This window comes from Citrus clementina, unplaced genomic scaffold (genome assembly GCF_000493195.1).
Source record: "Citrus clementina cultivar Clemenules unplaced genomic scaffold, Citrus_clementina_v1.0 scaffold_9, whole genome shotgun sequence".
NCBI classification, from domain to species: domain Eukaryota; kingdom Viridiplantae; phylum Streptophyta; class Magnoliopsida; order Sapindales; family Rutaceae; genus Citrus; species Citrus x clementina.
Genome location: NW_006261964.1, coordinates 28669090 through 28691059, shown reverse-complemented (window position 1 = coordinate 28691059; position 21970 = coordinate 28669090). Strand labels below are relative to the sequence as shown.

Sequence of the window (21970 nt, the reverse complement as noted above, 5' to 3'; positions counted from 1 at the left end):
GTTTGCCATGCAAGTAAATTTTGTAATGTAAAGGCAAATACAAAAAAACTGCTCATGTTATGTTTAATATATCATCATTATTATTATTATTATTATTGCTCTTCAATTCATATAACCAAGTAGTCTGATCTTGACTGACAGTTCAGTCACGTATCAGACTCTTACATAAAACGCGACATTGAAAATTTTTTTAAAAAAAAAAACCGCCATTATTTGCTGACAACTCTCGCTTGGGCTCCAAGCATTGATTCTTGGCCTGCATCACTGCATATAGACTAAGAAGGATTATTATTACCGCTGTGTCAAAAAGAAGTTACGCTAATTAAGAGTAATAAAGCATGTGCTTACTACCAATCAAGGAGTGCAACTGAGAGGTGGGAGATTGCATTGGCTAGGAAGGCGAGCCGCGATCCTCACGGTGTTGCAGAAGCAGTCGCGATCCACAGACTGGAGGGCGGCGCAGCAGTCAGAGGAAGGAGTTGTGGTCGCGACGCCAGGGACCACATACGGAGCACAGGAGTTGAGGTTGGTGAGCTCAGACGTGCAGCTCTGTGCATTAGTCATCTGGGTTTGCACTGCTACCGCTATAAGCAGAAGAAGCAATGCAGCTTTGGTGCTGAGGGAAACCATTGACTTGATTGCCGCCATCACTAATTGATTAGTTTATCTAGCTCTTATTGCTTTTGCTTTCTTTAATTCTTGTGTGTTTAGCTTCTTCGCATGAAGGTTAATTTATAGTTGGTTTCTTGATAGTAAGCGGTGACCTTTTGCATGATTCAACCAACTGAACTTTTGAACTCAGGGTTATCGTGATGGATTCCCAGATTGTTAGGTGATGCACAAGTTTCTAATGGGCATACTGAAGAATTTTCTGAATATCTCGATAAAAATTCTTGCGCTATCATGCCTGCCATTTCAATTAGTTCAAATTGCAGAGTTTGAATTAATGCATTTAATTTTAATAAATTGAATTCCCTCTGTTTGACCAAATTTTTTTATATATATATTTTGAAGTACTAAATGGTATGGATTCTTGATCTAGATCTCCTTGCTCGATGGATTAATACACTCGATCCTGTTCCTTGTTTAGAAAGAGAGAATGTAATAGAGGTTTTTTTTAAAAAAAATAAGCTGAAATTATGGCTTGGCACCTGCTGAAACTATGATTTGTTTTATTTTATGAAAAGGGACGCAAAATGCAAGCATTTTATAAGCCAGATTGGTTGCAATTAATGAACTAATCTGAAAGAATGAGTTAAAAGAAAAAGAATAACGAAAAATACAACTACAAAGTAAAAAAGCTTTATTATGAAGATTCAGAGGCAGTTTCTTCAGCGGGCGCAGTCCAATATAATTTAACAGCAAACAGAAGCTTTTCCCTCTCCAGAGGTCCATCTTCATGATCAACAATTTGGCTTTGCCATTTCAATGCATCAATGATCCTCTTCACCTTCACCAACTCATCAACGTCGTCTCTGAAGATTACACCCCCTTCGGGTCTTAGAATTCGATCCATTTCTAGCAAAATATCTTCCGTTTCACATCTGCAACACAAATGCTCACATCAAATCAAGTCCTTATTATTAAGTACAAAAATCATGTTCGCGTATAATTAATTAATTAATTACCGGTCTTTGTAGAGACTAAACACAGAATCAGCATGAATAAGGTCATAAGTTCTGGGATAAGTTGACATTGCCTCACACCTGCACCATAACAGACAAGTACATAAATTAAAAATTTTGATTTTAAATGTAGCTGTGAATCAAACACAGGTATTATGAATTATGTTTACCAATTGGTATATGTTCCGATTAGGCCTCTTTCGTATATGACTCCAAGAGTGTTGATTTTAGCCTCAGCAGGAACAACATTCATGACCCAAACCGGGAAATCAATAAGAGCAGCAGCGAAACCTCCCAAGTGAGCATTCATGTCTAGTATGTTACGGTACCGTCCGGATTGGCCTAATTGATTGTTCATTGCTTTATAATACGACAATCTCTTCTTCCATAGCTCAGAATTTTGCTGAAAGATCTCAGGAGTGATCCCTTTCACAGTTCCTTTACTAATCCTTGGTGGGACTGCATTGAGTCTCTGGGGCCATTTTGCCAATTCACCCCCAGCAGTCTCCCGATTACTTGAAACTTCAGGTAAACGAGTCAAACAAGTACCCATTTGTGTGTACCTGAAAAATCAATTCAAGAATACACTTAAGATAACAGTTAAAATGAAAATACATAATGTTAAATTTGGTTTAAACTAAAAGGAAGACGAACCAGGCTTTATCTGGATCCTGAACCGGGCAGAAAGGTGGATTCTGAGAGAGTTTTTGATTTGTTTTACAGTTCAAATGATTAATAGGCTTTCGCCAGATAGCAATATCGCCTTTCTCCTTTATTTTTTCCCAGCAAAGACTCTTAGCTACATTTTCAATAGCAGTTTGTTCCTTATTCAAATCCTCTTTTGTTCTTTGCCAGCCTCTCGCATGCTTCTTCCAATTAATCGGAGGGCCAGATAAAATCCAGTACCCTCTAGGTCGTAGCACTCGATCAACTTCTATCAAATAAATCCCACCTATATATATGTGTGTGTGTGTATTAACAATAAAAATAACTATACAAGATATAATTAAACATTTAATTAAAACACAATATTAATCAAGAAATATTAACGTCCACATTAGTAGAATATAAAATTAAAGTGTACCGAATTGGTTCCAAGGAATAAGGCAGCGAGAGCAATGGGCCATATCAAAAGCTCTGGACGGATAAGGAAGCCTCTCAGCGGCGAGGACTCCAATTAAAGCAGGCACCCCACGCTCTAAAGCGAATTGAACTTGAGCTTCATGCGTGTCCCTTGGTGCAAATGACATTGTTATGATGTTGCGTGACAGAAGATACGCCCCCCAACTTGCCACCTACATAATTTAATTTAATTACCTATTAAAATAATTTTGACCCTTGATGAACCCAATTTCCATTAATTTCATTTAAATAACAATGAAATAAAATATTCTTTTGGTTTTGTCACATTTATAATGTGCATTGATATTGGATGCCCCGGAGCGTGTAATGCAAGTCAAACAAGATCCCACTTAACAACTCCTATGACATGGAACCGAGTGCAAAACGCTAAAAAGCGCTTTTTTTGAGAAGCGCTTTACTGACGCTAAAAAGCGTTTTTTTTGGCATGTCTATCGCAATTCCCAGCCCTTCGATTCACATGTCCAAATCAATTCAAAAATTACCAAATTTATCCTAAATTAAATTAAAAAATATATATTAAGAAGAAGAGATTAACGTACCCCACAACCAGTATCAATGGCGGTACGTATAGAGCCATCATTGAGATTGATCAACTTGCCAATATCATCGATATAAGCGTCAGCACCATTAGGGAACATGGTGCCTCCCCCAGGGAATCTAAACCGATCACCTTCGTATCTGATCCAATTCTGCACCGCCTTCTCCACCGTCAACTCCTTGTGCGGCACATTAGCATACCACACCAGATCCCTGCTCGTCGGCCACGCAAACGGGTTCCTGTAGCCGTAGGGCGCCGGCACGCGGCACTTCAGCAGCTCGCTCTTCGCCGGACAATGCCTCTCTCTGTATATCAGCCTGCGCCTGCTAAATTTCAAGGATCGTTTTCCGTCCTGGCACGGAGTGTACTCACTGTATGAGATGTTGCACAGAGGGTAAGTTTTCATCACAGCCTCCGATGACGTGGCCGCCACGTGATGGGCTGTGAAATCTATGGTTTTCGGGGCGGTTGCTGTTGCTGTTGCTGTTGAGCAGGCGATATCGACGACGGTGGTGGTGCTGGTGGTGGCGGGGAGGAGGGACGTGGGGCCCCCGTGCTGCCAGAGGCCGAATAGGTAGGAGAAAATACAGAGAAAGAGAATTAGGGTTAATGAGTATACGTTTGTTCTTATGATAGAGGGTTTTGAAGGTTTAGGGCCAGCCATGGATGGCTAATGGGGCTTGGTTATTGTATGATCTTCTAACGACCGTGTGTGTGTATATGGATTCAATATTTGACCACAAGGGTTGATGAAGATTTGGTTTAAGACCAAGTTAAATCATGTGGGCGATGAGTGTACTTTCGAAAAATTCTAATGGTGATGGCGAGAGAGAGAGAGAGAGGGGAGATTTGAGTTTAAATGAAATGGAAAAAAAAGGAAAGTAGAGGCTATCAGGCTAGGGGATGTGCAGCTGGAAAATGGAGAGAAATAGGGAATGACAGAGACGTTGGCAATAATTAATTGATTAAGCAATTACTTGAAATGCTTAATTGGGGAGTTTAAAATCCGGTCTAAGTTAAATGCTGGCCAGTTAATCATAAGGTGATGGGAAGAACTAAAGTGCTGTATGGGGGAAGAAGTATGTGATTGGTTGGCTCTGGTCTCCAGTTGGGACAGACAGTGCATTTTGTACGTGCACTGACAACATTGTAATGTAAAAGTAATTAATTCTTGTTTTAATTGTTTCCGGCATGCGCGTATGTCGAAAACTAAAATGAAACTACATTTGTATATGTTACTTATTAGTCTGACGAAGAACGAATGCATTTTCCTTTACTACATATGTATTTTTATTTCAAGTAATTAAATTGTAACAAATTTATTTGAATATTATTACATAGTCCGATATTGATATTAACAAATAGATGTGTTTAGATGTGTAGTGCACAGTGTGTTGTTTCGAGTTTCGACTACTTATTATTATTGTTGGAATTTCTTTATGATGCTGTATTTATTTTTATAGCATTGATAGTGGGACTAATGTGGACCCTTAGAAATAAGAGTTTTAATCTGAATTATTTATTTAATATAATAGATAATTAGATAATTAATTAAAATACACCAGGTAACTTACAGGTTGCAGATAAATATTAATTTTTTAATTTTAAATCAATATTAATTTCGGAAAAAACCACCCACACCCCTAAGATTTGCTAAAATAATTATATAGGTTCCTTTAGTTTCATAAATAGTCACATAGACCCTCTTAATTTCGTAAATGACTATTATACCTTTTGACTAAATCAATCTAAATAAATATAAATATAGTAATAGGATAAAAATAATAAATAAAAATCATATGATACAAATAAAGTGTTACAATAAATATAATTGATAAAATAAAATGTACAATAAAAATTTTGTTAATATTAAGTTATTATTAGTCTATCCTGACGAATGAACTAAAATATATTAATCCAAAAATTGATCTTAAGATTGATATTAATATAGACATAATTAAATAAGATATTGTTAATTTTATAAATTATTGTGAATGTTAGGTATAATTAATTAATTTTATTAGTATGTCAAGTAGATTTTAATATTAGTAAAAAGAATATGACAAACTAATAATAAAAGAATATGAAAAATAATAATGTTAAAAATAAAATTTTTAAAATTGAAAATATTTTATAAAATTTTATCTTATGTTATGTATTATATTTTTTTAATTTAAGAAGTTTTGTATGACCATTTAAATAAAATTTAGAGGCGTGAGTGGTCTTTTTCCTATTAATTTTGTAGCCTATTTGAAGTACTATATCATTTTATATCATACAACGCACTTAAGATGTTGATTTTATTAAGGTGTTATGTTATTAAAAATTAAACTTAGCATTTATAATGTACTACAACTTTAATGTAAAATGTAATAAAAAAATATAAAGACATTTTCGAGTAGTCAATTTTAGTTTTCTTTTACAAAATAGTATTATAAAAGACAACTGGTAAAATGTAATAAAAATGGTAAGGAAAAAAAGTTAGTAGATGTGATTCTCCTTATTAAAACATATGAAGTAATACACATACGCACACATATTCAGTAATTCTATTTATCCTTATTTATTGATAGGTGGGAAATTAAAATCGTATTTACCCTAATGTATTATGAATTGATATGTGAAATATAAATATTATTAAAAGTTAATTCGCAGACTGATGAAGTAAACCATCCTTTATGAACATTTGATACATTAATCTAAGGTCAAATGAGATATATCACATGATATTTTATATAGTAGTCCAATTTTCAACATTTGCATATGGTTTTATAAGCTAGTAAACCAATAAAATATACCATGAGAAATCAAAGGCTATTCCATGGCCATGTATTAGAATAAAATAATCTAACAGTACATACTATATCTGATCGATAGATTTTGAAATTAGTTTGATTACATGATAATCGAGTTATCTTATAATATTAAGGATATGATTTAAGTAATATTTTAGCAATTTTGAGTTTCACATTGAATTTTCAAATTAATTAAATGTTGAAACCCTTTCATGTTTGGCCTGAAATTACAACTTGATAAAATTACAAAAAACCAATAATGAATGGCGTAGGATACATAGTAAAATAAACTTTAAAATGTATTTAAACGTTCGTATGAATTTTGTGGAATTAAATAAAATATGTTGTTCAAGTGAAATTGTGAGAATATTTAAAATTATAGGGGTGGTCACTGAAATTTCTCGAAATTGAGCCAACCCCATGATACAGACGGTTTTGTTTTGACAAATACGATTTGTTAGCCACTTTGACTGTTGGTAGAATAAGTTCCTATCGGCAAAACACAATTCAAACTCATCTTGGCAAAGAATAAACAGTATCTCATCAAGGATCAAATCTAAGCGGAGTTTTTGTTCAATCAATCGCACTAAATTCGAGTAGAGTTCTTAGTCAATTAATCAAGTTGTTTCGTTTTGAAAAAAATTTATATTCAAGGTAAATCTGGGAGCTGTCATTACAAAAAGCGATGGATATTGATGAACAAGATTAGTACTAATATGTTCTTTGTAATTTGATATTTAGAATTTTTATGATTATTTTGTTGTTGTGCAGAGAAATGGTTATGACGAGATTTTGGCTATGTAACCATGTAATGACCAATGCTTTAAAATCAAACACTTGTTCGATTATTTGTCCAAACCAAAAAAAAAAAAAAAAAGGCACGCAGAAACATAAGAGAACTGAGAATATGATGTCTTCCAGTCGTGCTTCTTGGAGAAAGAGGCTGAAAAAAAGAACTAATACATCATTTAAGTTGGTTGTTTCGATGCTTCTGAGCAGTTTGTATTGTTTAAATCATATCTTAATGTAGAAAAATTGAAATTGAACATTGTAAAATTATTTGAACTTCTAACAAATAGAGCTTTCTAGGGGGACATAGGTTCTAATTTTTTTCCTGAGGAATTGATATCATTTAATTCAGAAACTTCTGGTCTTGTGTAGTTTGAAGACTGCTGTCACCTTTGTGCACTAAATCCTGAATATCTCTAAGATAAGAAGTCCGAATTTGATTCTGTAAATTTCTTCCACAACTAGATACATTTATCTATCCAAACATATATATTATGTAATGTCATATGTTCTAGATCAATACAGTTAAATCATGGAAGTTGGCTGATAATCAGAGGCTTGGTTGCTTCAGTGATTCTGAGCAGTCAGCATTCTTTAAGCCATATCTTCATGTAGAAAACTTCAAATAGAAAACCGTAAAATTATTTGAACTCCTGAAAAATAAATCTTTCTATAGATATATATTTTCTAATTTTATGCCGTTTTAATTGATATCAGTTAATTTAGAAACTTCTGGCCCTGTGTAGTTTGAAGACAGCTGTGACCTTTGTGCACTAAATCCTGAAGAGAAGTCCGAATTTGATTCTGTAAATTTCTTCCATAACTAGATACATTTACCTATCCAAACATATATATTATGTAATGTCATATATTCTAGATCAATACAGTTAAATCATGGAAGTTGGCTGATAATCAGAGGCTTGGTTGCTTCAGTGATTCTGAGCAATCAGCATTCTTTAAGCCATATCTTCATGTAGAAAACTTCAAATAGAAAACCGTAAAATTATTTGAACTCCTGAAAAGTAAATCTTTCTATAGAAATATAGTTTGTAATTTTATTCCGGTTTAATTGATATCAGTTAATTTAGAAACTTCTGGTCCTGTGTAGTTTGAAGACAGCTGTGACCTTTGTGCACTAAATCCTGAATATTGATAACAGTTAAGTGAAAACTTCTGGCCTTGTGTCATTTGAGGATAGCTGTGAGATTTGTTTATTGAATCCTAAGTATCTTTAAGAAAAGAAGTTGAAATTGAATAATGTAAAATTTCTCTATAACTAGACATATTTGTTTATCCAACCCTATATAGTATGCAATATTATATATTTTAGATTAGTACAGTTTAATCATGCAAATTTTCTAATAACAAAATGTTCAATATTGTTTTTGCAGTTATCAACCAAAATTCAAAAGAAGCAGAGTTTGACATTCCTTCATCATATGAATTTTTGGTCAATCAATCTGACTAAATTTGAGTAGAGTTTTTTGTCAATCAATCAAGTTTTTCGGTTTTCAAAAAATTTATGTTCAATGTAAATCTGAGAGCTATCATTACAATAAAGCGATGAATATTGATCAACAAGGTTAGTACTGTATATATTCTTTGTAATTTGATATTTAGAACTGTTATGATTATTTTGTTGTTGAGTAAAGAGATGATTATGGGGAGATTTCAGCTATGTAACCATGTAATGACCAATGCTTTAAAATCAAACACTTGTTCGATAATTTGTCAAAACAAAAAAAAATTAAAAAAAAACATGTAGAAATATAAGAAATATGAGCATGTAATGTCTGGCCGTCGTGTTTCTAGGGAAAAGAGGCTGAAACAAAGAACTAATGCGTTTTTTAAGTTGGTTGCTTCAGTGAATTAAGTTCATTAATTTCATATTTGTGCCCTATATTTATGCTTCCAAATGGATAATTTTCTTGAGAATTTTCAACATACTCAGTTATTTCTTGTCTAGTATTATTCTAACAACTAAGAAGAATAAGAAAATCTTTTAAATAAGATAAATGAATTTGTCAAAATCAATCTATCATCAAACAAATACATATCTACTTGCCTAGTTGCCTTGCAAATTAATTAATCCTGCATGCTTTTTAGCACTATAATAGCGTAATCACATAATCTACCACCAAATATACTATTTATGATTAGAGTTAATATCAATTAACAACAAGGTTATTATGATCACTCTTTGGTGACAATAAAACACCAAAAATGCAGGTGTCATTATATATCTAAATATAGACTATATATATAACAATAAGCTAATAGTAAACTCTTTCCTAAATTAAAAAAGCTAGAAAGTTAAATGATTAAAGGAATTCGCAGCTGGCATAAATATGGAACTCTAAGTTTATCTATACATCATGAAACTTGAAAAAATCCAAACTAAAGCAAAATTGCAACATGGCCGACCAACTAACTTTTCATTACCAAAAGATATATGAAAGAAAACAGCACATGACATTAAAGATTCTGTATCTTACTCCCATTGCACCTTGCCTCATGGTTCTCTCCCCTTTTACTTTTTCTCTATGGCTGGCAATCTGTGAGCCGCACAAGCCTCTAAGCCGCCTGTAAAGGCACGTTATAGAATGATTGTAAGCAGCGTAGGACAGACCTTAAACCATGGCTGCAAATACTCAAGGCAATAAATTGGTAATACAATAAAAATAGAGCTGTTACGTGATTAACAAATTCTAATTTGAAAATACTATTAAAACTATAAAATGGATTCAAGAATAACTTACCGAAATATTTATTAAGAGAAATTTATTGAATCTCTTTCATCTAATCATTAGGAGACAAAGATAATCTTAAAGAATCCAATTATAAAAATATGAACGTGAGAGATAAAGAGAGATTGTATTTTACTGTATCTCCATTTCTTTTTTATTTTAAATTTAAAATTACCTATTTTATAGGTTTGTTAACCGGTTAACACAATTTTCAAATAATTAAAAATTTTCATTAATAAAAATAATATGTACCGTTGATTAGATCTAACGGTCTATATTTCTTACACTATTGATACCGTAAAAAAAATTACGGCATCATAGAGGGACCCTTATTGTTGTTGTTGTTGTTGTTGTTATACAGTAACTCTACTTTTATTGTCTTGGTATCACCCCATTGTTCAAATTTCCGAAAAATATATAGAAAAAAGTGTTGCTTGCTTTTACAAGGGGTAGTTTTTTTTTTTTTTGAAGGAAATATGAATTTCATTTAAATAGACAAAACATTAAATAACTAGAGAGGTGGAACATATCTCCACTCATCCAGACCTGACATAGAACCCCCCACCCTAGTAACAATATAGACAACGGTGTTCGCAGATCGACATAAACATAAACAATGGTGTTTTTATGTTGAGGAACTTTGAAGTTAAAGAATATCAATAAATAAATGAAATTAAATAACTCAATTTACATAAACATGACCAGATTTCACCTACTATTTATTTTATTTCTGAACATTTTGCATCCCCCCTCCCCCCCAACCACAAGTCCCAAATAAATTTTGGTATTTGTGCAGACTCTATTATTAAAATATATATTCTGTCATAATGCCGTTAAGTATATATACTAATATCAATGTGACCAATTTGTCATAATGGCATTGATATACTAGTATCATGTGACCAAGTTGCATATTGTTTACTTTCTCTGCCTGTAGGGCCAAATTTTAGGGTAAAGTTCTTGTTACGGATAGGGCTATGTGTAATCTACTTTTTTACTTTTATTTTTAAAATTTTTTTAGATCTCAGTGGAATTAAAAAATAAAAAAAAATAGAGTAGTGGATGTAATGAACAAATGATCCACTTACTTTCCATTATTATTATTTATTTCAATTAGCTTTCTAATCGACAATATGCAAGTATGCAAAACCAGCAGAATCACCCATGAATTCGTTGACTCTGCCTCGTGAAATGCAACATAACTCGTATGTCGCAATGCTTATTCAATTAACTAAAGGCAATCCCTATCTTACATGTAATATAAGGAAATATTTCCTTATACAAAGAAAAATATTTCTACTCCTATTTCTTTCTGGTAAAGATATACATGTAAGATAGGGGGATCTTTAACTAAATGCAGATCTCTTACTAACTTTAAAAGTTGATAGTGTAAGAGAAATTTGAGTTTTAAATAATAATTTCAATAAAAATAATAAAATTATTAAAAAAATTTAATCAAACGAGTATGAGATTAATTCAACATAATTTTTAAGACACAATAACAAGTGTTTATTAAATTTTTTTAATGCTACAACTTTAAAATATAAGTACTAAATATCAATATCAAACACAGCCTCCACCTTTATAGCCTGTTTGAGAGTGTAGTGGGATAGCTGGGCTGTCAAAATCTAGCTACTATAGTATTTGATAACACTTGTAGTTGGGTTTTGTCAGTTTAATAATTTTTTTTCCCAATTTTTACTCCACAATTGTAATTTTTACTCCACAGCAGCTGTAACTTAAAAGTTACAGTATTTTACTCCCAAACACACCCTTAATCCACCCGGCAGAGGCAATGAGTTGGCACCTGAATATAACTATATAAGGGAGCTCACTATTTAAAGCCCAATAACTTTACACGGCTCAATTCCAAGTCTAATAATAGAGTCGTGAAGTTTAGTTCACAAAATGGGGAGGGTGGATATGGTCTTTATGCACGACTGCCACTGGTTACAAGGCAAGTTTAGTTGGCTTGGGCTTCTTTAATTGAATTGTTTGTGCTTATTTGTTCGAAGAATTAGTGGGAATAAGCACAAACAATTCAATCAAATTTACTCTCCTATCTTTTTTTTTTAAGTCCTAAAATTTCCTTTTTAAATAAAATTTAATTAGTGTAAATTTGATTGACAATAACAAAGCATACATAGAGAATTCCAGTTTGACTTTGCCATAACATATTGATTTTCCCAGCACATAACATATTATTAGAATGTAAAAAAATGCAACACCAGATTGAAATCAATTGTGCAAGTTTGTTGAAAATTAAGGGTGATCTTGGTATTTAAGTTTGTTGCAAGTTTATCAAATGTGAAATCTTATGGATTTATGTCGAATACTCGAATTGGTAGGTCCATGTGTCCATGTATCAATCAAATTAATTTGGTTTGTCTAATAAGCTCAGTTTAATTCAAGTCATTCATCGGGTTTAAAGGGGTACTGAGGTTATTTGCGAGGTTTAAATAGCAACTAGGGTTCAAAAATGAAAAAATTAAAAACCGACATATTCAATCCACAAGCCCAAGATCAGGGCTAGCCCACTAGGGCTCCCGATAAATTCTTCTCCTCACGGTTTCGTGCTGGGGTTTAGGAGCCGGGTAGCAGAAGCACATCGCCTGAATTCTTATTTAATAAACTCGACCGGCGACCAAAGAAACTCGAGTAGTCCACAATGGCCGACGAAGACTACAATGATTTGGACATGGGGTTAGCTTTCTCTTGTTCTTTTTCTTTCTCTCTCTATATATATTTTTCTCTTGTTTGCTTAGGCTCCCACGACTTATGGTTTCGAGTTCTTCAATTTTTCTTTTTTCATCTGTTATCTAACGAAATAACTGAAATTTTACATATTTGAAGTTTTGGGTTTCGTTTCAGGACAGAAATTTTTTATTTTTATTCTATTAACACTTATTTTTAAGTTTGCAATTTGGTATTAGGGTTTTATAGCGCTAGGCCATGCTTTTGTGAATAATTTATGATTTATAGTCTTTTAAGGGATACGGTATTTCGATGTTGCAATCATATGATTATGCTTTTGTGTTTGTCAATGATGTAATTTGCATTATTTTATAATTTGCAGATACGAGGATGAGCCGCCAGAGCCTGAAATTGAAGTATGATTTCCTCACTTTGATTTTCTGCGTACTGAAAACATGTAATGAAACTCTTTTTTCCTTTGTTTTTACAAATTTAACTATCATTTGGTTGGAATGGCTGGACAGGAAGGTGCAGAGGAGGATGCAGAAAACATCAACAATGATGACATCAATGGAGAGCCTATTGAGACCGAGGAAAAGGAGGAGCAGGAGCAGAAAGAAGCAGCTCGGAAAACTTCCAAGTACATGACTAAATACGAGCGTGCCAGAATATTGGGTACCCGAGCTCTGCAAATCAGGTTTTTCTTCTATCATAAAACTGTGTGTCCTGTGTTGGGTTTTTTCGGGCTAGGATTATGTGATAATAAATTTTCTTTTTTGGCTGATCAGTATGAATGCTCCTGTGATGGTTGAGTTGGAGGGGGAGACCGACCCACTTGAGGTATGACTCTTCACATTCCTTGTCGGATGGTATATCTTTTTCCCTTCCTGGTTGTGTGTGTCTGCAGACCTTGTTTTTATAGTCAGGATACTAGTCATACCCACTCAATACATGGATCAAATGATCAACCTTGTTTTTGTTGCGGCCATGTGCATTTCATACACGTGTAAATTAAAATTGGACTGACAAATGTATACGATATTTATGTACCAGAAAAAAGCTTTGACTGCCAGTATTTTGGTCCTTTTGGTTTTTTCATAAATTTTGGATTCCTCTTCATAAATACTTGTTGTTGCAAATCCTAATTGGTCTGTCTATTTCTATTGCCATGATGAATGCCTTTTGGAGTTTCTTGCATATTCAGACCAAAAGTAGACTGGTAATCATGGGAATAAAAATAGTTTCCCTGTAGCATAGCTCAGACAAAAGAAAATTGTGGCCGAGAGAAGCTACGACAAAACAGGAGCAACTTTGCTATTCTGGCTGCCATTTTTGTTGTTTAGGCTATATGTGCTTTTTAACCAATATTTTAGATGTAAAAGCATACCTTTCAGTAAAATTGTCATGATTTTGGTCTTCTATGTCATTGATGCTAGTTTGCAAGTCGATTACATGAAGAGCTAAGCACATGATTTATTGTTCTACTATTATCATAATCTGTCTTTCATGCTATACTATTTTTCTGATATTGCATATGCCATTGTCTAGATTGCTATGAAGGAGCTACGCGAGCGGAAAATTCCCTTCACAATCCGTCGCTACCTCCCTGATGGAAGGTGAGATTCTTAAGTTGAAAGGAACTTTTTTTTTTTTTTTGGTTGGGGGGGGGGGGAGGGGTTTGTGTGTGTGTGTGTCTCTCTCTGACACTCTGTTTGATTTTGAGTGATCTATATCAATTATTCTTTACAACATAACATGTTTTCTACTGGATGTTGTGTGATTTTCCAGTTATGAAGATTGGGGAGTCGATGAATTGATTGTTGAAGATTCGTGGAAGAGACAAGTGGGTGGTGATTAATCGGTTATGGTCTTGGGATAAATCTTTTTTTTAAAGAATGCGTCTATGGTAATTAATGGTCAAATGTGACATTTGTTGACCCATCACCATGAGCTGAACAGTCGAAACTTAGATATGTATTAGTACTTGATTTTTGGATGCCTTCGATTGTAAACAAAATGAATGTGCGTGGATGGTTAAGCAGGGATATTGTTTGTTCTTTTCCCTTGTACTCTGTTTATAATTAACAAGTGAAACAATGAAATGCGTCGAGAATAAGTCAATGAAAATTTTCTTCAATCAGCCAATATGCGGGGCTAAATTTTAAAAGTTGTGTCACTGAATAAATTCCTTCAGAATTCAGAAGTGTAATTTAGTCATTCCCTGTTCCCCTTTCAGTTCCAATTTGCAAATTTTGTTCACCGACGCAACTCTGATCAGGTAGAATTGATTCTCCTGGATCACCACTGCAATAACTACTTCCGCATGATAGTGAGATTATTTTCTTCAAAATAATTTAAAGAAAAGCTTCAGGTCTGATTTTGTGTAGGAAAAAATGTTCTGCTGAAATCAGCCATAACTTCGAGAATATTATGTTATAAATGAAAATATAAATCTGCCCAGTCGTTCTCGAACATAATAAATTGTTACACACGGGGATAATAAATTTGTGCCCCCGTTACTGCTAAGTGTGAGGACAAGACAAGGAATCGAAATCATCATTGCCCGATTCTTGAAATAGACTTGGGTTTCTGGGTTTTATTTGCAGAGGCCAGCAGCCATGGCGAGAAGTAATTATAATCCTAAACCTTTTGGATTTGATGATTTTCAAAATACGTATTATGAAAGATTATTTGGTGCTGCTGATAATATAACACTGAGCTTCTACAACAACCGTGTACCTAAAGCTTCTCTTCATAGTGTGTTCTTTTTTTTTTTTTTGTTTTAAGCACTTACCGTGTACTTAAAGCTTCTCTTCATAGTATTTTTTTTGCACTTACTTATACTCAAATTTTGAAAGCACCGGTGGTTTCTTTTTTTTTTTCCTTATAATTTTCCTATTGTTTTTTCGAATTTTGTCCATTTCATTGCATAGGGTAATGAGGCCTAATTGGTCGTATTCACATTGTGCGACGATATTCAGGATCATTCGGAGAATATGGTCGGTATGACGATGAAGCTATTGCTAGAGTGCTGCAGGCGCAAGAGATGAACGACGGCTTCCGAGATATTTCTATTAATGGTAAGCCCTCCTGTAAGATGCAACAACCACTCGAGCAAAATTTGTGCACAGAAGTCATTTATAGGGTTAGGGGTGGCAAAAATTTCTTGCTATGCTTAGAAACAACAAACGTGAGGGAGGGCTGTAACATAAGAGCAATGAATTATAGGGGGTTGCATTGAAAATTTTCATATAATGGAGAGTTGAGACCCTTACATTTCTCTGCAATGGCAGACGATAATGATGAAGCTATAGCTAGAGCCCTGCAGGAGATGGAGGATGGTGGTACTGAGAATATGTTCATTAAAGAAACCAATGGAATTTCAACTGGTAAACGTTATTCATCATACCCTACATGCAAATAGTATCACTTGCGGCAGCGATTGGCCGATTGCTTGCTATTGCTGTGAATATTTTCTCATTTAATTTTCCAAAATGTCATTAGTTAAGAGTATTTTAATACAATATTGACTTCAATTTATTAGCCTATCCATGTCTGTTTAAAGACTATAAATGAATAATAAGTATAAAAAAAAGGAAGAAGAAAAATTGCTTCTTTGTTCATGATGGTATATTGAATCAATCTTTATGTTGATTTGCAGATGCTGTGGGAACTAGCAGTACTCCCAGAGTAGCACTTGTTACTCCTGTTGCGGTGGAAGATTATTTACATTCTAATTTTTGTTTTTTATATTATTTATTTTATGGTATTTATTTAACAAGAATCCGATCCTTCAATCTATACAGCCTATGTATCAAGATGAATTTTATCCAGATAATATGGATTATGAGGTAATTTTCTGATGGAGACTCCCTCTCAGTCAATACATTATAAAATTTGAATTTAACACATCAAAATTTTAAATTAAAGTGCTAATGTCTGCTCTAGAGAATACTTAGTTGCTCTTTTTTTTTTTTTTTTTGGGTCAGGAAATCACTCGTCTAGAAGAAACCATTGGCAATGTAAGCAGAGGACTATCAGAAAGGAAAATCTCCAGGCTACCATCTCACAAGTTTAATAAGTCATCATCAAAAAGATGTGGCAGCTCTGCAGATGAAAATAACGAGTAATGTTCATATAATAAACACACACACACACACACACATTACATATACTCTGCAGATGAAAATAACGAGTAATGTTCATATAATAAACACACACACACACACACACACCTTACATATACTTGCTAAAAATGTGTATCTTCAAAGAGTAATGATACAGCCACAAACTCTTGTACAAACTTATTTTGTACAAACTGATGTAGCATGATAAGATTGGTTGAATTAAATATTACTTGTCCCACATGAGTTGTTTTTATTAATTTATATTTTCATTCAACCAATCTTATCATGCCACATCAGTTTGTACAAAATAAGTCTGTACAAGAGTTTGTGGCTATATCATTACTCATCTTCAAATACTTTTGATTACAATGTCTGCAAGATGAATGTTTGTTTCCTTGTCTACAATTAGGTGTGCGATTTGTAAACTGGAATATGAAAGAGGCGATAGGTTGATCACTTTGCCCTGTGGCCACAAATATCACGATGAATGCATTAAAACGTGGCTAAGAGATAATAAGGTATGTTATATATATTCTTTCTTTGGTGCAGGCGTCATCAATTTTTTTTTTAATGCGGATAAATTTTTAAAGGTGGAGTTTAAGAGAGTTAATTTTTAACTTACTTAAACCACACAACTATATATAATTAATTTTTAACTTCTTGTGATTAAATAAATATAGCCAAATATAAAAATAAAACATGATTGGCTGTGTGCGTAAAGTGGACAGTATTAGAGCATGCTGTTACAGTATTAGCCCAATGTTAGTTTTCTAGCTTCAATGTGCATATTATGACTTTGAATTTTTTTTTTTTTTCCTTCCCCTTTCCTTCTCAGAATTGCTGTATATGCAGAGAGGAGGTGGTTGTTTAGCTTGAACGTGAGAGAAAAAAATATTATAATTAATAAAAAAGCAGAAGGCATCCTCTCTGGTTTCTTTTTTGATGGCTGAGATATGCATCTCAAATTACGGATTTATTCATGTAACAGCCAACCACAAATATTATCGTGCAAAGCAACATAAAAGTATTAAGAGTAAGCAATTATGGTCAGATTCACGCTTTTCACTAGTATTAGAAAAAATTCCAAGGGTGTAGTCCAAATGCATTTAACTGGCTTTAATTATGAATCGAAATGGGAGCAAATTCCTCTTTCTAATAATTATCCTCATTGACTTGGAATCATCTCTGCATGTCTTCATGTGATCAGTTTTTCTAAACCTACTCAACTCTTTCAACTACTAAATTGGATTATGGCTGCGTAAGTAGTGGTTTAATCATACGTCGTCATCTGTGGGAGGCCATTCGGAGTGAAAATTACCCAAATGAAGAAATAATCTCTACAAAAACTATTTTATAAAACAAAAGACTCACGTAATTAGCAGAAGGATTAAGGATAGAAAAGAGAGATCGTGTTTTTCGATTATAGGGCACGTACGTGATCCACTTAAACACACTAGATTAATCTTTTCTATAGCTTATTTTTCATGAACTGAACAAATGATCGACTTGAGCGCTCAAGTACCTTTTATAAGGAAACATCCCACCTATCCAAGATCAAAAAAAGTAGAAAGAGGTTTAAGGAGGTACAATTCGGATATATGATGAATGATTAGTCTCCTCTTCGAGCCGGTTACAAGATTTAAAATAACATTCGTAATGAACATAATTAGTCTTGTTTGAAAAAGCACGTGCTAATTCAATTCCGAGCGATTCATGTTTTAGGAAGATCTAGAATTAGATAACGATTTACCAAACTATTATTGGCTGGTTTTTTCAATTGACAAGTTTTATTTTTTTCAAACTCAAAACAACGACTCGAGAGTGATTATTACTCTTTCCAAAAGATTTATTCTTGTGTTCGAGAATCCATCGACGATGGTGCAGATTGAAGTTTGAAAATGAAAGAATGGAATCATATTCTAGACTTCGGCCATGCACTAACATTTTTTAATAAGAAGAATAGATCAAAACAATCGACATCCAAACAGTAAACAAACCCCTAAGTTTCATTTTCGTAATATGATCAAGAAATTGATCGATTGAAAATTGAAATAAATTAATTGAGGATAAACAGAACACGTGAGAGTTTACGTATGAGAATTTTGCTCCAATATATATCATGTTAGTTTGAATTGTTTGGTCTAATAGATTAAACCTACAAGTAAAGGTTCATTGATTGATTGGGTTGAATGGTAACTTCTTATTAGTCTGGGAAAGAGCCTCCTCTCAAAGATTACTGTATAAATGTTGTGGAAAATCCTTTACCGATACCAGACAATCACGGTAGCTAAGACCATGCCCAATCGTAAAATCCAGCATCGATAAAAGTAGACTTGGGACTTCTGAGATAGTCCAATACTAATAGCAAAAATGTTAAAATCGAGTGATTAAATAAGAAAATGCTATAATGCAAAACCCCAATTTTAGGGAAATTAAAAATTCTAATTATATTGTGATTTACAAACATGCATATTATATTAATCTACTAATATTTATGAATGAATGTGATGTAGAGTGTTGTGTGTTGCGAGTAGAGTACCTTACAAAGGTTATAACTTGAGATACAAGCGTTTATTTTCAACGTATAATATACAGTTTTGAAGTTTATGACAAGACGAACAAAATTCATAACTGTCTAAGCCGTTCTCCCTCTTGATTGAGCTGAAATTCTGGACATTTTCTAGTTTTAAGTTTTTTTTTTCTATTTTTCTTGATTCTTCTAAGATTTTTATCTTTTTTTTTATAACTCAGATTTGAGTGCCGTTTGTTTTTCTTTTTTTATTTTGACTAGGAGAATTTAATTATTATATTATATTTATGATTTGTTTATTTTGATAAATTCGCAATATCTAGACTTGTTATAAAAAAAAGTCTCAAAATTCTAATTTAATTTATTCAGAATTTTAATAAATTTTATTATTATTATTATTTAAAAACTAATTTCTTCAATCAAACAAACTCAATAGCGTTTCTATTTTGGCAGAATATAGATATACAATTCTACCCGGTAGGCTCCCAATAAAAAGACTCAGCCCCACGTCGTGGACATTGTATTTGATGACAAGTGTCAGTAGATGGCAGTACCTCATTATTTCAGGCAATGCGTGGTTCGTACTTGTGGTGACTGAGCCCCACGCCTGAAGATTTTTGCTAATCATGATTCGTGTGAATTGCTTGGCAAAATTATTTGCTTCAATTGAGCGAACTTGCTAATTAATTATTTATTGATATCAGTTTTTTTTTTTTTTTTGTTTCTTTATAATTTGTGTATCCCCGTTGGTGGGTTTGAGGAAATAATATATATGTAATTACAATAAACTGTGTTTGGCAGTGCAGGAGGAGGTACCAAAACGAAATTATTAATTTCGTGTGTTCTAAAAACTAAATATTAACTTAAATAATTAATTAAGTAGATAGTTGCTAAGAAAAATGTTTTCAATTTAGAGGTGGACAAATCCAATCCAACCCAATCTAATTTTGATGGATTGAGTAGATCATTGTGGATTAATTGAGTCAATTTTTTAAACCAAATTAATAAATGAGTTGAGTTAATTGTAATGATTCCGTCTAACCCACGTAAATAATAATAATAATAGTAGTAGTAGTAGTAGTAGAATGTTAATCATCTATCGTAAAATTTTAAAGATCTGAATAGCTAATTTAATTTTTAACTCTTTTTAATTTTTTATTTTTATAGAAGAGAATTTCAAGACCAAAATCACTCTCTCATATAAGTAAATTTATTGTCTTATAAAGTTAATTTGAAAGTAAATTGGTCTCAATTTCTCTCTTTTTTTTTAGTAAACACTTAACGGTACATAATTATTTATTACTTTCATTTTTTTATTGGATATGATGTTAGCTAATTATTTAAAAGGTCTGAATTTGGAATTCAAAAAAGAGTAGCAGAAAGCTGAGAATAAAGTCTAGAAGTTCATTGACGAGATTTTCTTAATTTTAAGATAGTTGGTTTTTTATCTTTCTTTATCAAACACTAGACAACGAATGGCATTTTTATGTTATAGTAAATTTATGTTTGATTTTAATTAGTTTCATATTTTTTAATTTTAATTTAACTTTCAACTCGATCAATCCAACTCTACCCGTCCCAACCCAATGATTTAAGAATTAAGTTAAATTGTATTAAATATGTTTATTTAATTAGGTTATATTGATTTTATTCAACTCATTTAATAGCGTGTTGGATTTGATTTTTACAAACTCTATCCAACTGCTCACTCCCTAGTTTTCATTATCTTCCCAATACCTCTCTTTAATTTGAGGGAAAAAAAAAATTGTTGATAAGATTTGATTAAACCATTCGGCGTATGTTTGGACGGCTCATCTTTTTCCTGATTTATTGAATTGAAAAATGAGAAAATACATCTCATAATGAAAAAAAAAAAAAAAATTTGTCCCGTGTGTATTAAGGTTCTTAGCCTGCTGCCACTAATTCAGTTAGTAAATTTCATTCGAACTCAATCAACATCAATATTGTCGATTTGTAATCCCAATATTTGACTTAAATTAATATTCTACATATAACGCATTTCATGAAGTAATAAAAGATGGATTTGGTTGTGATTTTGTCTGTGAGTGAAATTATAGAAGATGATCAAAATTCAATCGATTGTGCGATTGAATGATATATATATAAATTTAATTTAATATTGGGAAAATGACAATTCAAAAACAGAAAATTACGATACTGCCTTCCCATTCGGGTCTCTGCAATTAACGAATTGCGAGTTGCTTCTTTCGTAAATCTTAGAAACAAAACCTGTCAGCAGTATGTTTGGTGGAGTGAACATCTAATGCAGGATCCCACATTTTAACTAAAGCACCGGATCTCACTTTTTATTTTTTATTTTTATTTTAAAATCAACACATGGCGGGGCCGGCCACTACATATAGATTTTATGAGCCATTAGATTTAAATTAATCCAATAACTCTAATTGGGATCCTGCACTAAATAAGTAATACGATAAGTGATTCAAACAAAATCACTTAAAAAAATTGGACCCATGTGTCCCATATATTACGATAAGTATTGGGCGAGACTGTTCTTTTGAATAAAGACATACATTGATTGGTTGTTAAATAAATAAATAAATAAGAAACCAAATCGTCCAACCCACGTTAATCACATGATCGATCTGAGAACAGACTCATGCAAGCCGAAATCAAGACAATAAAAAAAGTGTACATGTCAACAACGTGCAAAGTGATTTTAAATTTTGGAAAAAGAAAGGTTGCTTTTGATTTTTTGTGGTGAAAATCAAACCTCATTAGGTAGCATCGGGGTCGTCAATCTGTATATTGGTCAAAATTGTCGAAATATTAAATATCTGCGCTCAATGAATGCCGGATCAACGTCAAAATATTTATATTTAAAAAAATTAATCTCTAATAAGTTAGTAGTACACATGTGACTTGGACCTCTGGTTATTATTATTTTTTTAATTATGTGAACTTATCATGATTTTTATGCAATTAATCTCCTCATACCAC

The 21970-nt window shown here is 32.7% G+C and overlaps 3 protein-coding genes across 7 annotated transcripts; 1 reads left to right on the top strand and 2 right to left on the bottom strand.

Annotated features, from left to right (window-relative positions):
* Positions 1–196: 196 nt before the first annotated feature.
* On the bottom strand, positions 197–699 carry LOC18033439 (stamen-specific protein FIL1). Of its 4 annotated transcripts, none has more exons than XM_024182731.1 (2): positions 349–699; positions 197–275 (listed from the first exon to the last, which is right to left on the bottom strand). In XM_024182731.1, exon 1 carries the CDS (start codon positions 646–648, stop codon positions 355–357), a length of 294 nt encoding a protein of 97 aa, XP_024038499.1. In that variant the 5' UTR covers positions 649–699; the 3' UTR covers positions 197–275; positions 349–354. The 4 variants fall into 4 exon arrangements, with proteins under 4 accessions (XP_024038499.1, XP_006421868.1, XP_024038494.1 ...); XM_006421805.2 differs by having other exon boundaries at positions 197–264; XM_024182726.1 differs by having other exon boundaries at positions 352–699.
* Positions 700–1219: 520 nt separating this feature from the next.
* Positions 1220–4563, bottom strand: LOC18033101 (probable methyltransferase PMT15). Of its 2 annotated transcripts, none has more exons than XM_024182715.1 (6): positions 3308–4563; positions 2710–2920; positions 2280–2616; positions 1796–2188; positions 1629–1706; positions 1220–1544 (listed from the first exon to the last, which is right to left on the bottom strand). In XM_024182715.1, exons 1-6 carry the CDS (start codon positions 3968–3970, stop codon positions 1307–1309), a joined length of 1920 nt encoding a protein of 639 aa, XP_024038483.1. In that variant the 5' UTR covers positions 3971–4563; the 3' UTR covers positions 1220–1306. The 2 variants fall into 2 exon arrangements, with proteins under 2 accessions (XP_024038483.1, XP_006421866.1); XM_006421803.2 differs by having other exon boundaries at positions 2280–2577.
* A 7555-nt stretch (positions 4564–12118) lies between these two features.
* On the top strand, positions 12119–14471 carry LOC18033238 (DNA-directed RNA polymerases II, IV and V subunit 6A). The gene is made up of 6 exons (XM_006421802.2): positions 12119–12340; positions 12714–12747; positions 12856–13028; positions 13120–13171; positions 13880–13947; positions 14120–14471. Exons 1-6 carry the CDS (start codon positions 12306–12308, stop codon positions 14187–14189), a joined length of 432 nt encoding a protein of 143 aa, XP_006421865.1. The 5' UTR covers positions 12119–12305; the 3' UTR covers positions 14190–14471.
* The last annotated feature ends 7499 nt before the right edge of the window (positions 14472–21970 follow it).

Bases quoted from the DNA above. Each gene is read 5' to 3' on its own strand.
- LOC18033439 (XM_024182731.1), bottom strand. From the start codon at position 648: ATGGCGGCAATCAAGTCAATGGTTTCCCTCAGCACCAAAGCTGCATTG.
- LOC18033101 (XM_024182715.1), bottom strand. From the start codon at position 3,970: ATGGCTGGCCCTAAACCTTCAAAACCCTCTATCATAAGAACAAACGTA. The intron at 2,921-3,307 runs GTACGTTAATCT...TAAATTATGTAG, and splicing joins CCATTGATACTGGTTGTGGG to GTGGCAAGTTGGGGGGCGTA. The intron at 2,189-2,279 runs GTTCGTCTTCCT...TTGATTTTTCAG, and splicing joins CAGGATCCAGATAAAGCCTG to GTACACACAAATGGGTACTT.
- LOC18033238 (XM_006421802.2), top strand. From the start codon at position 12,306: ATGGCCGACGAAGACTACAATGATTTGGACATGGG. The intron at 12,341-12,713 runs GTTAGCTTTCTC...TATAATTTGCAG, and splicing joins TACAATGATTTGGACATGGG to ATACGAGGATGAGCCGCCAG. The intron at 12,748-12,855 runs GTATGATTTCCT...ATGGCTGGACAG, and splicing joins CGCCAGAGCCTGAAATTGAA to GAAGGTGCAGAGGAGGATGC.